At 44.8% G+C, this 16,655-nt stretch overlaps 3 protein-coding genes across 8 annotated transcripts in view; 2 read left to right on the forward strand and 1 right to left on the reverse strand.

Moving 5' to 3' along the window:
* RHPN2 (rhophilin Rho GTPase binding protein 2) overlaps positions 1-4,377 on the forward strand; it is a 59,831-nt gene extending 55,454 nt beyond the window's left edge. Inside the window, exon 15 of the mRNA XM_066242724.1 lies at positions 3,162-4,377. Coding sequence (XP_066098821.1) covers positions 3,162-3,425 — 264 coding nt within the window. The 3' untranslated portion in view covers positions 3,426-4,377. The remainder of the gene's footprint in view (positions 1-3,161) is intronic.
* A 177-nt stretch (positions 4,378-4,554) lies between these two features.
* Positions 4,555-10,270, reverse strand: FAAP24 (FA core complex associated protein 24). Of its 4 annotated transcripts, none has more exons than XM_066242749.1 (6): positions 10,134-10,270; positions 9,834-9,951; positions 9,573-9,712; positions 8,749-8,901; positions 6,220-6,464; positions 4,555-6,140 (listed from the first exon to the last, which is right to left on the reverse strand). In XM_066242749.1, exons 2-6 carry the CDS (start codon positions 9,937-9,939, stop codon positions 6,050-6,052), a joined length of 735 nt encoding a protein of 244 aa, XP_066098846.1. In that variant the 5' UTR covers positions 9,940-9,951; positions 10,134-10,270; the 3' UTR covers positions 4,555-6,049. The 4 variants fall into 4 exon arrangements, with proteins under 4 accessions (XP_066098846.1, XP_066098847.1, XP_066098849.1 ...); XM_066242750.1 differs by having other exon boundaries at positions 10,086-10,134; XM_066242752.1 differs by having other exon boundaries at positions 4,555-6,464.
* Positions 10,271-10,417: 147 nt separating this feature from the next.
* CEP89 (centrosomal protein 89) overlaps positions 10,418-16,655 on the forward strand; it is a 100,058-nt gene continuing 93,820 nt past the window's right edge. For all 3 annotated transcript variants that reach the window (XM_066242721.1, XM_066242723.1, XM_066242722.1), the window contains exons 1-2: positions 10,418-10,553; positions 14,283-14,389. In XM_066242721.1, coding sequence (XP_066098818.1) covers positions 10,515-10,553; positions 14,283-14,389 — 146 coding nt within the window. In that variant the 5' untranslated portion in view covers positions 10,418-10,514. The remainder of the gene's footprint in view (positions 10,554-14,282; positions 14,390-16,655) is intronic.

Raw genomic sequence — 16,655 nt, forward strand, 5'->3', positions numbered from 1 at the left:
ATACTTACAGCTGAACAGCATTTGCCTGAGACCGCAAACATCTGGAGGCCCGTTAGAAGAGAAATGGGCACAAAGGAAATTGGCGAAGGCAAGTTCAAAGAAATTGGGATAAAAAGGAGCTTCTGAAGCAAGGGAAGAAGAGCCTGCCCAAGAGAATAGTTGGCTGTTGCATGAGTTAAGAGATGGTGAGTGAGGGAGGAGGAGCTGTGTCTATTGTTGGCAGCAAGACAAAAGGGCAAAAGGGGAGATGGCAACAGAATTCAGATTAAAGAAGGTTGGAGAGAATGGATTGTGTGATTTCACTGATAAGAAATGCCCAGAATAGGCAGTTCCATGGAAACAGTGGAGATTCGTGGTTGCCAGGGGTTCGCGCTGGAACACGAGGAAATGAAGTGCAGGGTTTCTTGGGGAGGGGATGGAAATGTTCTGAAATTAGGCAGTGGTGGTGGTTACACAACTGTGAATATGCTACACACCACTGAATTGCATTAAAATGGTGAATATTATGGGATGTGAATTACCATATTTTAATTTTAAAATAAGACAAACAAGTCGAGGGACTGACAGAGCACGTTGGGGGAAGGGACTGTGAGAAACTGTACTTTTAGGGGTAGACTCCATAGAATTGTTGGACAAGTGGTCAAGGGCCCGACCAGAAACAGAAAAAAGAGGTTTGTTCAAAAGGAGAATGAATAAAGACTGGGCTCTGGGCTGAAGGGCTGGAGCATGGCGCTGACAGGGAGGGAGGCATGGCTTCACAGAAGGACCCTGCCACAAACAGAGATTGAAAGGCTTATCTTTCAATCCTGTCATCTCTATGAAGAAGGCATTTGGATGTGGTGGTTAAAAGCAAGGATTCTACTCTCAGATTTGAATCCTGGCTTTGCCACCGGTTGTCTGATCTTGGGCAAGTCAGGGGACAGCTCAGTCTCAGGAAAATGGGGTAAACAGTGCCTGACATGGGTGTGTTTCAGTCCATAATAGATGGTAGAGTAACCATGATGTGTTACTCTTTTCTCCCAGCAAAGACTTCAGGCAATAACATGTGAGCAGCTTTTTTTTTTTATTCTTTTTTTTTTAATATATATTTTTTAAGATTTTTTTATTTATTCATTATAGAGAGAGGAGAGAGAGAGAGAGAAAAGGGGAGGAGCAAGAAGCATCAGCTCCCATATGTGCCTTGACCAGGCAAGCCCAGGGTTTTGAACCAGCAACCTCAGTGTTTCCAGGTTGACGCTTTATCCACTGTGCCACCACAGGTCAGGCCCATTTGAGCAGTTTTTAACTGCTGAGCCTTTTCTTTAAACAAAACAAAATACCTGTAATGAGAATAAAGCCGAGTGCTCTTGCTGAGATGATTACCCGCTCCCCTACTCTCTCTGGATTGCAGTGGGGATCCCTGGGGACGCCTATGCTTGGAATCAAAAGACCTGGAATCAGGCCTTGTGTACCATTGACAAGCTGTGTGACCTTTAGCAGGTTAATACCCACCCCTTGGCCTCAGTTTCCTTATCTGAGTAATGTAAACTTTGATTAGGGCTCTGGTTTCAGACTGCTCCAGAAAGCCCTGAGAGTTCCAGAGAGATGCCCTTGGAAGCTATGAGTGGGGAGCATGCTGGATGAGGACAGGAAAAAAGTGAATGGAAGGGAAGACCTGTGAAAGGGAGCAGGGACATTGGAGGGTAGCTGGCGGGAGGGGGGCACGGATGTAGGGAAAAGGAAAGCTTTTCAAAGGAGGTGCTGGTGTGTGTGTGGGTAACACAGCAAGCTTGTGTGCCGGTGAGAAAGGTCTGGGAGATAGGAGGGCAAGGAGGGACTTCTCGGAGAAGAAAGGGCATGAGATCCAGGTACACAAGAAGGCCTGTTTTGGGGGACAGATGCAATTAAGTAGAAGGCAAGGATATCAGGAGGGCATGTGAGGGGCTGGAGAGAAAGCACGTAGGAGAAAAGGAATGAAGTTACTAGGAAATGGAGGAGTGCCAGGTGATGGGGTGTCCAGTTTAGAGAGGTTTGCGGTCTGCGTTAGAATGTCATGGGAAGCCAGTCAGCTTGGCGAATGTCCTCCAGTGATGTGCAGCTGTTGCGGGCATTAAGTCTACCTTCAGGAGTTTACTGTATTGTATGTAATGAGAACATGTGTGTCCTGTGAAGCATGTGGATTAATGGCAATTTTATAGAAAGGAGAGGATTACTTCCAAACGAGCCACACTCAAGAGGAGCATTTTATAAAGTGAATACCCTCCTTTATGGCTGCATCACTCAAATCCCTTGATTTATATTATGAACCATGTACCCAACCACTGAGCTGTCTTGTATGTATACTTATATACATAGCCTCATTTCAATGCCTGGTGTTCGATAAACATTCGGTGAACAAAGCAACCTCAGTGTTAGGCAAACCTTACAAGCAGGTGATAACCCACATGGAAGTGTTTAGAAAACAAGTTTCTTCAGATTTTCTATTTGAGTACAACACAATCCTTTAAAAGTTAATAGTTGGGTTTAATAGGCACGGTTTTATTTGGGGAAGATGAGAAAGTTCTGGAGAGGGATGGTGCTGATAGTTGCCCCACAGTGTGAATGGATATACCACCACAGGACTGTACCACTTAAATAGGGAAAACAGTTCATGGTGTGCTCACCGTGGATTCTATATTGTCTTTAAAGAGAATGAAGTTGAGCTATACCTCATGGCACAGACTGAAATCCAAAATACAGGAAGAAAGCAGGGTGCAGACCAGTCAGTGTGTAGTGTATTCCTTTTAAGGAAAGACAGATGGTAACATATACTTAGGCACATATCATTACCTGCACATATGAACATTGTCTCCAGAAGTGTAACAAATCATGTTTAAGTCAGAGGGGCCTGGAGCCAAGACAGGAGGAACCCCTGTTGTTCACCGTATTTTCATATTGTTGAACATGAGTATCTATTACTTCTTCAAATAAACTTTAAAAGTGAGTCTGGTCCTTGGCCTAAATTAGTACTGAGTATATCCCTTAAAAAGTGTCCTTGTTTTTAAGAACCTGAGTTTCAGAATTACATCAACCTAATTTTAAAGAGGATGCTAACAGTGTAGAATGTGCGTGTCAAACATCGCAGTCATTCACCAGGTATCTTGAGGATTTCTAACACCCTTTTCTTCCTTTTCTTTGTGCAGCATAGTAAATGTGCCACGTACTCAGTGGGAATGCAGAAAACTTACTCCATGATCTGCTTAGCCATAGATGATGATGATGATAAAACTGATAAAACCAAGAAAATCTCAAAAAAGCTTTCTTTCTTGAGTTGGGGCACCAACAAGAACAGACAGAAGTCGGCCAGCACCTTGTGCCTCCCATCGGTTGGGGTTGCCAGGCCTCAAGTCAAGAAGAAGCTCCCCTCTCCGTTCAGCCTTCTCAACTCGGACAGTTCTTTGTATTAATGTGAGCGAACAAAATCGTTCCGGCCTGAAACATTTCCAGCACCCCGTAGGCCTCCATATTTGTGCCATAGTGGGAAATTTCTAGTCTCACATTGTTTTCTTACAGTGTAACCTTACAAGGGATATCTTTATGAATGAAAGTAACAAGAACCTCTAGAAATTTGTGGCAAACAAACTTATTCAAGGAATGTTACCATATTGCTGCAAGTTATTTATTAAAGTATTATAAATAGAATAGTGATGAAAATATGGCTATTTTTAATGGCTATAATTATGACTTTTAGTTACTATCAGTTAAATTGGGGTTACCTCTATTGGTCCTATTTATAAGTTTCCAGGCTTGGGTAATAGATCATTCCTTAACCCAGAATCCAGGGGAACCCCAATTAAATCAGGTCAAGGAACTATAAGAATGGATTTAAATTAGTGTTACTATAAAGTTCCAAAGAGTTGCTTTAGTAAGGGGAAATCATTAATCTAAAACGACAAGATTTACTATTTCAGATTGCTATTTCCAGATAAAGTCTAATGTCCAATTTGTCATGACTTACTGGATAAAACAATTTCAGAGTAGGTTTTCTTCTAGGTACATGTCACTTACAAGTTGCTAACACAGCAGCAGTGTTAGATGAAGATCTTGTCTACAAGGTAGATAATATACTGTTTGATACTCAAAACATTTTTCATTTTGTTTTTAAAGTAGAAAGTACATAATTGTATATTTTAAGAGCCATTAAAATGGGTTGAACTTTATAAGGTAATGATGTAAATGATTCAAGTTTAAAAGCTCTATTTGATTTTTAAAATGACTTTCTTACCAATTTCTCGTAAGTTGGATGATACCGTGATTCTATTAAGATTCACTGTGGACATAGTACAAGCTTAAAACTGTATTATTTCATACTGTTGAACATGAGTATGTATTACTTCCTCAAATAAACTTTAAATGTGAGTCTGGTCCTTGGCCTAAATTAGTACTGAGTATATTCCTTAAAAAGTGTCCTTGTTTTTAAGAACCTGTTTCAGAATTACATCAACTTAATTTTAAAGAGGATGCTAACAGTATAGAAAGTGTGTGTCGAACTTTGCATAGCTTAAAAATATAGCAGAGATCTAATTTTGAGTTTTTTAAATTATTATTTTATTTTTATATATATATATATATTTTTAGAGTCAGAGAGAGATAGATAGGGACAGAGAGACAGGAATGGAGAGAGATAAGAAGCATCAATCATCAGTTTTCCATTGTGACACCTTAGTTGTTTTTTGATTGCTTTCTCACATGGGCCTTCAGCAGACCGAGTAACCCTTTGATTGAGCCAGCAACCTTGGGTCCAAGCTGGTGAGCTTTGCTCAAACCAGATGAGCCCGTGCTCAAGCTGGTGACCTTGGGGTCTCGAACCTGAATCTTCTGCATCCCAGTCTGACGCTCTATCCATTACGCCACCGCCAGGTCAGGCTAATTTTGAGAGTTAATGAGAATTTAAAATATTCTCTGAGTGCACAATAGCAAAAGAAAAGCAACACCTGTGGAAAAGTGCATCTACTGCTCTTAGGACCATTTTTGTATATTTAAATAAACACATTCATTTCATTTGCCTGAGTTAATGTTTTGGACTTTGGTACTTTAATTCCCTCCTTTCAAATTGTTTCTACCCTAATGCACAAATGATTTTATTGTTTGATTTTTAAAAATTTCTAAGCCTGACCAGACGGTGGTGCAGTAGATAGACCATCAGACTGGGACGCAGAGGACCCAACTTGGAAACCCCGAGGTCGCAGCCTTGAGCACAGGCTTATCTAGCTTGAGCACGGGGTTACTGGCTTCAGTGTAGGATTATAGACATGACCCCATGGTCGCTGGCTTGAAGCCCAAGGTTGATGGCTTGAGCAAGGGTCACTCACTCTGCTGTAGCCTCCCAGCCAAGGGACATATGAGAGAGCAATCAATGAACAACTAAGGTGTGGCAACAAAGAATTAATGCTTCTTGTTTCTCTCCCTGCCTATCTGTCCCTACCTGTCCCTCTCTGTCTTACTAAAAAAAAAGAAAAAATTCAAACATTTCACAAAAGAGGACTTTCTTCTCTCTGGATACAGCTGCCCCTGCCATTTTCCTGTGTATCTTCCCATTGCTGGGCTACACATTCACAAACACATTATTTTTCTTCCCACACATACTGGCTTTTTATCTTGCAGTGGGTGCTCTACACTTCAGGCTGTGTTCAGATGAGCCCATGATTATAAACAAACTGCAGCTACCACGAATGAAGGGTGGGAGGGAGAACAAAGGCTGTACAATTGTTTATTTACACTGGCAGCAGGCCTCAAAGCACAGGTTTAAGAGCAGACCTGGAGAACAGTGGCCCTGCCACCAGGAACAAGGGGTGTGTGGTACACAGTGCTTCATTGTAAGTTTGTTCCCTTTAGAAGGTCATATCCACCACCTGAAACTTGATAAGACCTTTCCATGATAGATGCAGGTCAAGGTCACGCAGTCAAATCTGCTCAAAATGGCTTTTTGCTGAATCTGGGAGTCCTTAATCCAAGTGACTCTCAGGAAGATCCCTGCTGGCCCTCTTTCAGGGTAGCAGAATCAGGGCAGCCCCATTGGAGCCTACTAACTTCAGTGCCTGCCCCCAGAAAGCAGGTAGGACAACTGGCACGCTCTACTCAGGCTTCTAGTTGCTGTGAAAGGAAATCTTTCTTCTTGATTCCTAAATGTGAGAAGAAAACAAGATCCTGTAGTTTGTGGTCTAACAGAGAGAACGTAGTAAATGCTGTAAGAGCTGTCACCTGGACCGTGTGAAGAACGCATGGATTTGCTGTGCCACTGATTGTCCAACGACTGGCTCCAGTTCTTGGATGGAAGCATTGCTTAGTTGCTGGATACTTGGGAACTTCTGAAGCAGAAGGGGAGCTTTGACTTTCCCAACTCCTGGGATCTGCTGCACAGTTCGAAGTAGGGATGCCTCAGAGATCACAGCCTGTTTCTTCCTGAGAAAGGGGTTCTTACTGGGCTCTTTGGTTTGTTCTTGAACCTGAACCGAAATTAAAGAGTATGTGAGCACCCTATGAAGGACCAGCAGTTTTCTTAAAAATTTGTTTTGTGGAAATTTTATATTTTCTATTTGGTTCAGCTTGACTTACCGCTACAGGTGTTTTTATATACCATGCATATAACTTTTCATCAACAAAACTATTGAAAGATGAGCCATATGACTACACAAAGGAATAAAAGGCAAAAAAATAAGAACTTGGGTTTCCAGAATGCTTAGGATAAAACCAATAAAAACAGATGTCGCCCTGGCCGGTTGGCTCAGCGGTAGAGCGTCGGCCTAGCGTGTGGAGGACCCGGGTTCGATTCCCGGCCAGGGCACATAGGAGAAGCGCCCATTTGCTTCTCCACCCCTCCGCCGCGCCTTCCTCTCTGTCTCTCTCTTCCCCTCCCGCAGCCAAGGCTCCATTGAAGCAAAGATGGCCCGGGCGCTGGGGATGGCTCTGTGGCCTCTGCCCCAGGCGCTAGAGTGGCTCTGGTCGCAACATGGCGACACCCAGGAGGGTCGCAACATGGCGACGCCCAGGATGGGCAGAGCGTCGCCCCCTGGTGGGCGTGCCGGGTGGATCCCGGTCGGGCGCATGCGGGAGTCTGTCTGACTGTCTCTCCCTGTTTCCAGCTTCAGAAAAATGCAAAAAAAAAAACAAAAAAAAAAAAAGAAAAAAAAAACAACAGATGTCCCAGGTTCGATTCCCAGTCAGGGCACACAGGAGAAGCGACCATCTGCTTCTTCCCCTTTCCCCCTCTTTCTTCTCTCTCTCTCTCTCTTTCCCTCCCACAGCCATGGCTCGTTTGGAGCAATTTGGCCTCAGGTGCTGAGGATGGCTCCATGGCCTCGCCTCAGGTGCTAAAATAGCTCTGTTGCCGAGCAATGGCCCCAGATGGACAGAGCATCACCTGGCAGGGGGCTTGCTGGGTGGATCCCGGTGGTCAGGGCAGATGTGGGAGTCCTGTCACTCTGCCTCCCTGCTTCTCAGTTAAGGAAAAAAAAAATACTCTGAGGAATTCAAATATGTTCCTATGGTCCACTAAGAAGTGTTTCAGTTGTATGAGATTAAATGATGCCTACACTGAAACTGGACCTGCTTGATAGAGTACCTGCAGGGAACTTGCCTATCAAAGGAGAAACCAAGTCTTCAGTTAGTTGTGGTTATAGAAAAGCAGACAATAGCATACACCAAGGGAAGTTAGGAAGAGTAAAGCCAGAAATGTGGCAGAGAGCCATGGAGGGAATCTGTGGACAACACAGGACTGCATTTCCAATTTGGTTCTTAATCCCAGAGCACGTAAGGGGAGGATCTATCTTATTTTTTTTTTATTTTACTCAACATTTTTTCCCCCATTGATTTGACAGAGAGAGAAGCATCAACTTGTTCCACTTAGTAGTACACTCATTAGTTGCTTCTCATTTGTGCCCTGACCTGGGATCGAACCTGAGATCTCGGTGTACCAAGACAATGCTCTATCCAGTGAGGCACCTGGCCAGGGCCGAGGGTGGGTAAGATTTATAATCAACAACACAAGCCCTGGCCAGTTGTACAGTGGAGCGTGCATCCTCCCGGAGCTCTTGGCTTACCACCCAGGGCCGCCTGGCTCCATCCTGAGGGTACTTGCTCTACCTGGAGATCCCCAGTTTGAGCCCCAGTCAGGGAACATATAAGACCCAACTGGTGCACAGCTAAGTGGAACAATGAGTTGATGTCTCTTTCTTTCTCCCTTCCTTTCTCAAATTATAAATAAAATCAATAACAAAAACTGATGCTGAAGCCCTACTCCCACATTCTGACTTTTAATTGGTGTGAGGTAAGTAAGGCTCATGTATCGCTCTTTTGAAAAGTTTCCCCACAAAATTCTGGTGTATGTCATGTTAAATAATCTTATAGGTTTAAAAACAACAGAAACTCACACACAGAAAGCTGATGCTTAAAATATACATGGGGATGAGGTAAAGCAGTTGCTAGCTGACATTTTTACCAGCATCAATACAGAATAATCTGTGACAGAGTCCTCACAGCCTGGAAGTCTCCAACTTGTTCACTTTGTTATACAGTTGCCTAGAATGGCTGTCAAGCTAGGCTGGTTGCAAAGGCAAGTTCTGAACTTAAAATCCTCAACAATGTCTTATAAACCAACACCGAATGATTAGATTGGAATGATGGACTCAGGAAGAAACCATAGCAAGCAAAGGCAGCTGCTAAAAGATCCATGAAAGTCAGTTGAGAGTCCTTAAGACAGAGCTATTGTGGAAACTAGGAATCAGTACTTACTAACTGGATAATGAGGCAGGATGCTTCCACCTGGCTGGCCACTGGTAGCAACACCATCCCAAGGTCCAGCACAGTAAACTTCTGTATGGCTGAGAAGTACTGTTCACTTGTCCGTGTTTTTTCAACTACTATAATTCCTTGAAGATTCTTGGACTTCAAAGAGAAATAAAACAACAGTGAACCCTTTTGTAACAAAATTCGAGTTTAAGAAAGCTATCATCCTGCCTGACTAGGCAGTGGAGCAGTGGATAGAGCATCAGACTGGGACGCGGAGGACCCAGGTTCGAAACCCTGAGGTCGTCGGCTTGAGCGCGGGTTCATCTGGTTTGAGCAAGGCTCACCAGCTTGAGCCAAGGTTGCTGGCTTGCGCAAGGGGTCACTCTGTCTGGTGTAGCCCCCCCCCGCCCCCCCTCCCCCGCGACAAGGCACATATGAGAAAGCAATCGATGAACAACTAAGGTGCCCAAACGAAGAACTGATGCTTCTCATCTCTCTTCCTCCCTGTCTGTCCCTCTCTGTTGTCTGTCTCTGTCTCTATCTCACACACACACACACACACACACACACACACACACACACAGAAAGCTATCATTCCAAGAGTGCTTGGAATGGCCAAAGGTTTTATAGAAATTATTCCAAACAGGGAGTTGATGCTTCCAGCTCCTCCCCCCTGTCTCTCTCTCCTCTCTCTCTCTGTCTCTCTCTCTCCCTCTCTCCTCTCTAAAATAAAAAATAAAAAAAATAAAAAGGAATTATTCCAAACATAAGAGGGAGGGGAAATAGAAGACAGTTTTCAGTGTCAGTTTCTTCAATTCAGTACTCACATTTCTAACGCGAACAAGCCTCTTTCGGTAGCTATTTCCTGCCACCAAATCAGCTTCCTTGATATAAAGAATGCAGGATCTGACAGACAAGTAAAAATCTACCGGTGCCAGGCCATCCTCAAAAACAACTGTAATTTTCCCTTAAAATGCAGACAAGAAAATGAGCTACGTGAGCTCTAGATGAAAAGGCAGCAATTAGTAGAACGTTTTTTTAAAGGGGGGTGAGTTAGAAGAGGGTTATGCAGAGGGCAGCCCACTGACCTTGCATGCCCTGTGCCAGCTGCGACCCACGCCATTTCTCATCGGCAATAATGTGCCCAAAAGGCACGTGCACAGGGCCTGCGCCATCAGGGGGGTTCCTTTCCATGGTGGCCTAGATCTGCAGAGGGAAATAAACGCAAGGCGGCATTTGAGCAAGCTGTTCTTCCTGCACGCGGCCCAACATTCCACTCGAAGCCGGACTTCTTGGCAGGAGCCGGTCTGCAGTGTCCTCTAAAAGTCTGAATTATTTACCAAAGTCTAAGAATCAGGAAATTTAGTCCCCTCATTTTCGTCACCTACCGGTTCCACCCCGTAGCTCCTCAGTCAAGTGCTTTGTCTTGCCCGCTCTCCGCCTCCCAGAACGTCAGATAGGCTACGGCGTTAGAGATCAACATCTCCTCTAGCCAATAAAAGAACGGACAGCGCACACAATTTCCGCACGGGAGAAGATTTAAATGGGAACGGCTGGTTGCCAAGAGCGACGGGTCTGCAGTATCCTTGGCTCTAATTGGCCAGTGAGAAAGCAGAGCCAGCAGCAGGCGTGGTTGTTGTGGAGTTCCCCTGAATAGAAAAAGCGTCTGGGGATAGGCCAGCTGCCGGGGCCAGGTTTTAGGGAGCGGTCCTGGACTCTGAGGTTTGATTGTCCGTTTAGACCCGGTGTGACCGCACTCGGCAGCAAAGATGCCCCTGGGGTTTCAGAGAGGCCGCAAGAGCCACTTTGTAAGTAGATTCTCGCCCGGCTTGCGTCCTGGCCTAGTAGGGGACTAGGAGTTAAGGGAGGAGGGTTTGGGACTTGGCCTGAGATCGAGGCAAAGTAAGTGGTTTTCCATTCGGAAAGCCCTGATTTTTCGTGTTCTAAATTATCCTTTATCCCTGGATCAGCCTCAGTCGGACAGGAATCGCCCAGTCTCCTCAACATTCACTCCGGTGTCGGGGAGTTAACTCCTTCCCGGCACAGACCTTCCCTACTGCTGGGTGTCCCTGTTGGAGAGTCATTTTGATTCCTCCCTGCCACCCACCACGGACACCCCATAAGCAAGTTCCATAGATTCTTCTACCCAACAAATACATCTGGCAGCTGTTCCCGTCTGCGTCCTGTCCTCCAGCATTTACCTAGACTTAAAGCAGCAGCTCCTCACTATTTCTATGCCTTTTCTTTCTTTCTTTCTTTCTTTCTTTCTTTCTTTCTTTCTTTCTTTCTTTCTTTCTTTCTTTCTTTCTTTCCTTTCTTTCTGTCTGTTTTGTACTTACTTCCTTTAGAATCCTAATTCCAACAAACCCCCTACAACCATTCTGTTGACCTTACCAGTGTTCTTACTGCTCTGGTTTCCAGCTCTGATTTCTAATTTAACAGTCTGTCATTATAATCACTCTCCATAGTACCCTCAACTCCTGTACTGCTGTCTTCCTTGTCCACACTTGACTGTCGAAACTCCAAACCTACTTATACCCAGTTCTCCATAAACGTAATACTGGAAGTGCAGAGAAAGCATTTTGATAAGGGAGTTCCTGAGCTCTGGTTAAACCGAGGTTAGCAAGCATGTCTGACTTCTTGGCTCTCTGTTCTCGGCCCCATCACAACCACCTGCGGCATTTTAGACAGGGGATGTTGAGAAGCAGTGAAGACATACCTGAAACATATCCTTGCATTGCAATTTTGCTATCTCAGCATGACATTTTTGAGTTCCTACTCTGCTTCAGATACCCACAGTTGATTGACAGCCTATGGCCACATTGTCCAAAGGATAGACAAACCCATTAAGTAATTCAACACAAAATGGCAAGGCAAAAAATTACTGGTAAGACCCATACTAAGGAAGAGGCAGCAAAGTCAGTCTGGAGAATTGACCTAGGCTGGGGGAAAGGAGATTGGGGAGATAAGGAAAGAGAATTCCATTAGTGGTGGGAGGGCAGGAAAACATCATATATAAAGGCCTGGAAAAGAATGTATTATTTGCTGCGCGGAAAATGGAAGGCAATTCTGAGAGCTAAGCATAGAGTATATGTGTAGGGATGAGGACTGGGTTCATTATAGGTACCAACAGACAGCAGCTTAACAGCCACACTAGATTTATCTTTCATCAGGAGAGTGGGGCTGCCCCTGAGGTTTTTCATGCTAGGTTGAGATAGGTTCATCCTGTGTTTTATTTTATTTTATTTATTTATTAAATGAGAAGAGGGGAGATAACGGAGCCCAGCAACACCCGTCTGGGGCCAAAGCTCTGCCCATCTGGGGCCACTGGCAACTGAGCGAGAGAGAGGGAGAGAGAGAAGGGGGAGAGGGGAGAAGCAGATGGTCACCTCTCCTCTGTGCCCTGACCAAGAATTGAACTCGGTACTTCCACATGCCGGGTCCACGCTCTACCGCTGAGACAACCAGCTAGGGCCTCATCATCCTGTGTTTTAGAGGCTCACAGTTAGGAAATAATTACAGTGATATCATGAGAAATGTTCAGCATACTCTTAGAATTTCACTTTACCAGAAAAACAAAGCACCTGACCAGGCAGTGACACAGTGGATAGAATGTCGGTTTTGAACCTCGAGGTCACCGGCTTGAACACTGGGTCACTGGCTTGAGCATGGGATCATGGACATGACCCCATGGTCCCTGGCTTGAGCCTAGAGGTTGCTGGCTTGGCTGTATCGTCCCTCAGTCAAGGCACATATGAGAAAGCAATCAGTGAACAATTAAGGTGCTGCAACAAAGAATTGAAGCTTCTCATCTCCCTCTCTTTCTGTCTGTCTGTTCCTCTCTCTGTCTCCCATTTAAAAAAAAAAAAAAGCACAAAACTAATGAGGCCTTTTTGGAGGACCTACCAGATGCCAGCCCCTAGGAATTCAAAGATAAAGAAAACCTTTATTTTCTCTTTGAGCATCTCCCATGTGTGGGGAAGGGAGGGAGGAGATGGGGGAGGAGGCAGACATTAAACTGTAATGCAGGATGGTAGGTGCTACACAGAGAGAGAAACAGAGAAGAGAGAGATACAGCAGATACTGCCCTGGAATGCCTGCTTTGGGATTGGGCATGCGAGTGAAACTGGGGGGCCAGGGGTGGGCGCTACAGGAGACATCTGGGAGGTCTATTCATCCCTCACTCCGGAAAGATGCCCCAAACCCTGGCTCTTCCCCTCAGTTGTACCTCCCGTGTCTTCCTAGACCTTATACATACCTACTACTGCCTCGTTAGTCTTTCCAGGGGCTAACTCTAGTTGGTGCTCCTCACTGGGCCACAGGATCGCCTTAGTCTGCTATCAAAACTCTTAAATGGAAACAATCCTCATTCTAACCCCCAGCCCATTGGTCAGCCTCTCCCTCTCGATGCTTCTGTATTACAGCAAACTGGGTACTTGTTATCTGCAGAGCACTGCCACTCCTGTCTTGCTTCATTCCTTTGTTCCTGCTGGTCCCTCTTCCTAGAATGCTTTTCTTCTTATTTCCCAAATGTGAGAGTGGTGGCCATCTTTAAAGACCTAGTCTAAATGCCTCTGTGGTTTTCTTCAAGGGGCAGGAGGTCCCCTTGCTGGCCCCCAGACCTGAGGGCCCCCTTTCCTCCATGATCCACCTCAGCGCTTCGTCTTTACCTCTCCCTTGGCACATTCATAATTCTGTGTTATATAATAAGTATTTGGGTGTTTTTCCTCTGCCCTCTCCCTCCTGAAGGAGGAGGACATGGTTTCTTCATTGCTGTCGTGGTGCTTTGCCCCCAGTAGGTGTGAATGAATGGCCAGTGCACAGAAAGTGACTGGAGTATACTCTGAAACTTCTGAGAGACTGCCAGTTGCCTAAAGCAGGATTCCCCTACTTGCAATGTGGGTAGGAACTAGTTTTTGTTATTCTGCATCATCAAAACTACCTTATAAATGGCCCTGGCCGGATAGCTCAGTTGGTTAGAGCATCATCCCACAGCGCAGAGACTGCCGGTTTGATCCCCGGTCAGGGCACATACAGGAACAGATGTTCTTGTCTCTCTCCTGCTCTTTCCCATCCTCTCTCTAAAAATCAATTAAAAAAAATAAAACCTACCTAGACTCTTTAATAAGTACCGACAGGTGTTGGGCAATGGGCTTAATGGATTGGTAAAGACAAGACAGTTGTCTGCTCTCAGGAAGCTTCTGTTCTGCAGGGGGTTGGCGAGTGAATAGGGTTACTGGAAGCAGTGTGTAAGACAAGTGGAGGTGCTAGTCAGGGACTCTGGAGGTCAAGGAAGCTGCTCTGAGGAGGGAAGGGTGAGAGGGCCCCACTGTGGGCAACTGTAATGGGCTCCTTGGGTGGGCATGCTTGCCTGCCACATGGGGATTGGAGATAGCAAGGCGAGGAGCGGGCCACCTGGTGGGGCTAGATTCCTGGATGACCAGTGCAAGCGTCCCTTCTCAGGCCCAGGGAGGGGTGGTGGCAGGATCTTGGCGATTTCATACACCAGTGACCTATTCTGGGTTTTATTTGTGCAGCCACACATCATACATGGCTTTCTACCTGCAGCCAGCATCGCCCCGAAGCCAGCTGTGCCCCGCACACCTCCGCCCCGCAGCCCCAACCCGTCCCCAGAGAGACCAAGGTGAGTCTCAGGTGAGCAGGCACCGACGTCACCCCTGTGCTCAGCCGCCAAGCAGTGGGGTCTAGCATGGTTCGAACTGGGAAGAAGATTACAAGTAGGGTGATTAGAATCATGTCCTTTGAAATATTTATCATGGTTCTATAATTTAATATGATTTTTATGCAGGATAATGGTTTATTGCTGTCAGGTATAGACTTCTCACATTTTGTAATTGAATGCATTTAGTATTCTTCAAAACATAAAAGCCCGAGTATTTTGGTTGATGGTGTGTTAAAAGGAACTTGAATTGTGTGCATAATCTTCTCTTTAAACATAAGTCTGTCTTTCAAAAGAACTGCTTTATGGGAAGGGAGGAGAAGTGGGTTTACTTCCCAGGGGCTGGGCTTTGCCCGTCCTCCAGTGCTCCTAACCATCAGATAGATACCTAAGACCCCGGTCTGTGCGTTCCAAAATTTCAGACAGAGGAGAATTTTAGACAATTTTTTTTATCCATAAGATACCTGGATACATAGTTTGACTATTAACAATGAGAAGATTTCATTCAAGGGCAGCCCTTCTTTTTAGTGTTCTTTGAAACTAGAATATTGTATGCCTTCTGATGAAAAAGAAATAACACACCACTGAGACATTTTTAAGTGTTTGTTTTCTCCTTTAGTACAATCTTGATAACAAGAATAGGCATTTATTAGCATTTACTCCGTGCCAAAGGCTGCGGTAAGTGCTCTAAAAGCATCATTTCATTTCACCGTCTCAGTGACGCAGTGAGAGAGCTCGTGTCGGCATCTCTCCTTCCAGCCGTGTTCAGCCTTTGCCTGCAGCCTCACAGCTGCAAGCGTGGCGGTGCTGCAGCGCACTTGCGGGTCTGCCCAGCTCTTCAGTGTTTGTGTGAACAGCCATTAGTGTCATTAGAACTTTAGTATTTATGTAGCAGCAGCAATAGTGAGAGGATTTGCTTTACTTTCCATTATAAAGCAGAAAGAAAAAGAACATGTGTCCTATTGTGGCAAGCATGCTATATAGACTTGTTAGAAAATTTTTATAGTCTTCAATCTTTATAAACCCAATATAACCAACATGGCAGTAGCAAATGTGGCATACTTCTAGATTTTTAAAATTTTTTTAAAAAAACAACATTGGCCTGGTTTGGTGGCTCAGTGGATAGAGCGCTGGAACCTACCTGGAACACTATGCTGAGGTTGCTAGTTCGAAACCCTGGGCTTGTCTGGTCAAGGCACATATGGGAGGCAACCAGTGAACAGCCAGAGTGAAGCTACTTCTTGTCTCCTGCCCCCTCCTCTCTCTGTAAAATTAATAAATAAAATCCTTTTTTAAAATTTGAAGTTAATCTTTGATATCATTCCACTTCATGTGCAGTGTAATAGTATAAGAATCTTATAGCTATTTACCTCTGTTGTCAAGCTTCCTTCCCATCCTTCGTATTACTGTTATATATTTTAATTCTATATGTTACAGACAATGTAATATATTACTATTTTTGGTTTAGACAGTTCTTTATCTTTTTAAAAGTTTTTAAGGTATAATGGACTACAATAAACTACATATTTAAAATTGATAATTTGTAAATATGGGCGTATTTTTACACCTATGACACCATCACCACAGTCAAGACAATAAATATATTGTCATCCTCTGAAGTTTCCTCATGCCCCTCTCTTTCACCTCCTATTCCCCTGCCCAACCCACCCTCACCCCATTCCCAGGCAACCACTGATCTGTCTGCTCTCACTAGAGGCTAGTCTGCATTTTCTAGACTTTTATATAAACAATTATGCAAACTAATGAAGCTGGCCTCTTTCACTCAGTACAATTATTTTGACATTCATCCATGTTGTTGTGAAACACAGTAATGTGTCCTTTTTATTGAATGTGTCCATTATATAAATATGTCACAATTTGTTTATCCCCTCACCTATTGATGAATATTTGGGTTGTTTCCAGTTTGGGGCTACTAGAAATAAAGTTGCTATGAATAGTTTTTTTTGTTTTTTTTTTTGTTTTTTTTTTTGTATTTTTCTGAAGCTGGAAACGGGGAGAGACAGTCAGACAGACTCCCGCATGCGCCCGACCAGGATCCACCCGGCACGCCCACCAGGGGGCAACGCTCTGCCCACTAGGGGGCGATGCTCTGCCCCTCCAGGGCGTCGCTCTGTCGCGACCAGAGCCACTCTAGCGCCTGGGGCAGAGGCCAAGGAGCCATCCCCAGGGCCCGGGCCATCCTTGCTCCAATGGAGCCTCGGCTGTGGGA

This window comes from Saccopteryx bilineata, chromosome 9, assembly GCF_036850765.1.
Source record: "Saccopteryx bilineata isolate mSacBil1 chromosome 9, mSacBil1_pri_phased_curated, whole genome shotgun sequence".
Classification (NCBI taxonomy): Eukaryota; Metazoa; Chordata; class Mammalia; order Chiroptera; family Emballonuridae; genus Saccopteryx; species Saccopteryx bilineata.

Excerpts from the sequence above, each read along its gene's own strand:
- FAAP24 (XM_066242749.1), bottom strand. The coding sequence starts at position 9,939 with ATGGAAAGGAACCCCCCTGATGGCGCAGGCCCTGTGCACGTGCCTTTT. Across the intron at positions 9,713-9,833 it reads GCTGGCACAGGGCATGCAAG|GGAAAATTACAGTTGTTTTT; the intron begins GTCAGTGGGCTG and ends CTGCATTTTAAG. Across the intron at positions 6,465-8,748 it reads CCTGCCTCATTATCCAGTTA|GTTCAAGAACAAACCAAAGA; the intron begins GTAAGTACTGAT and ends ATTTCGGTTCAG.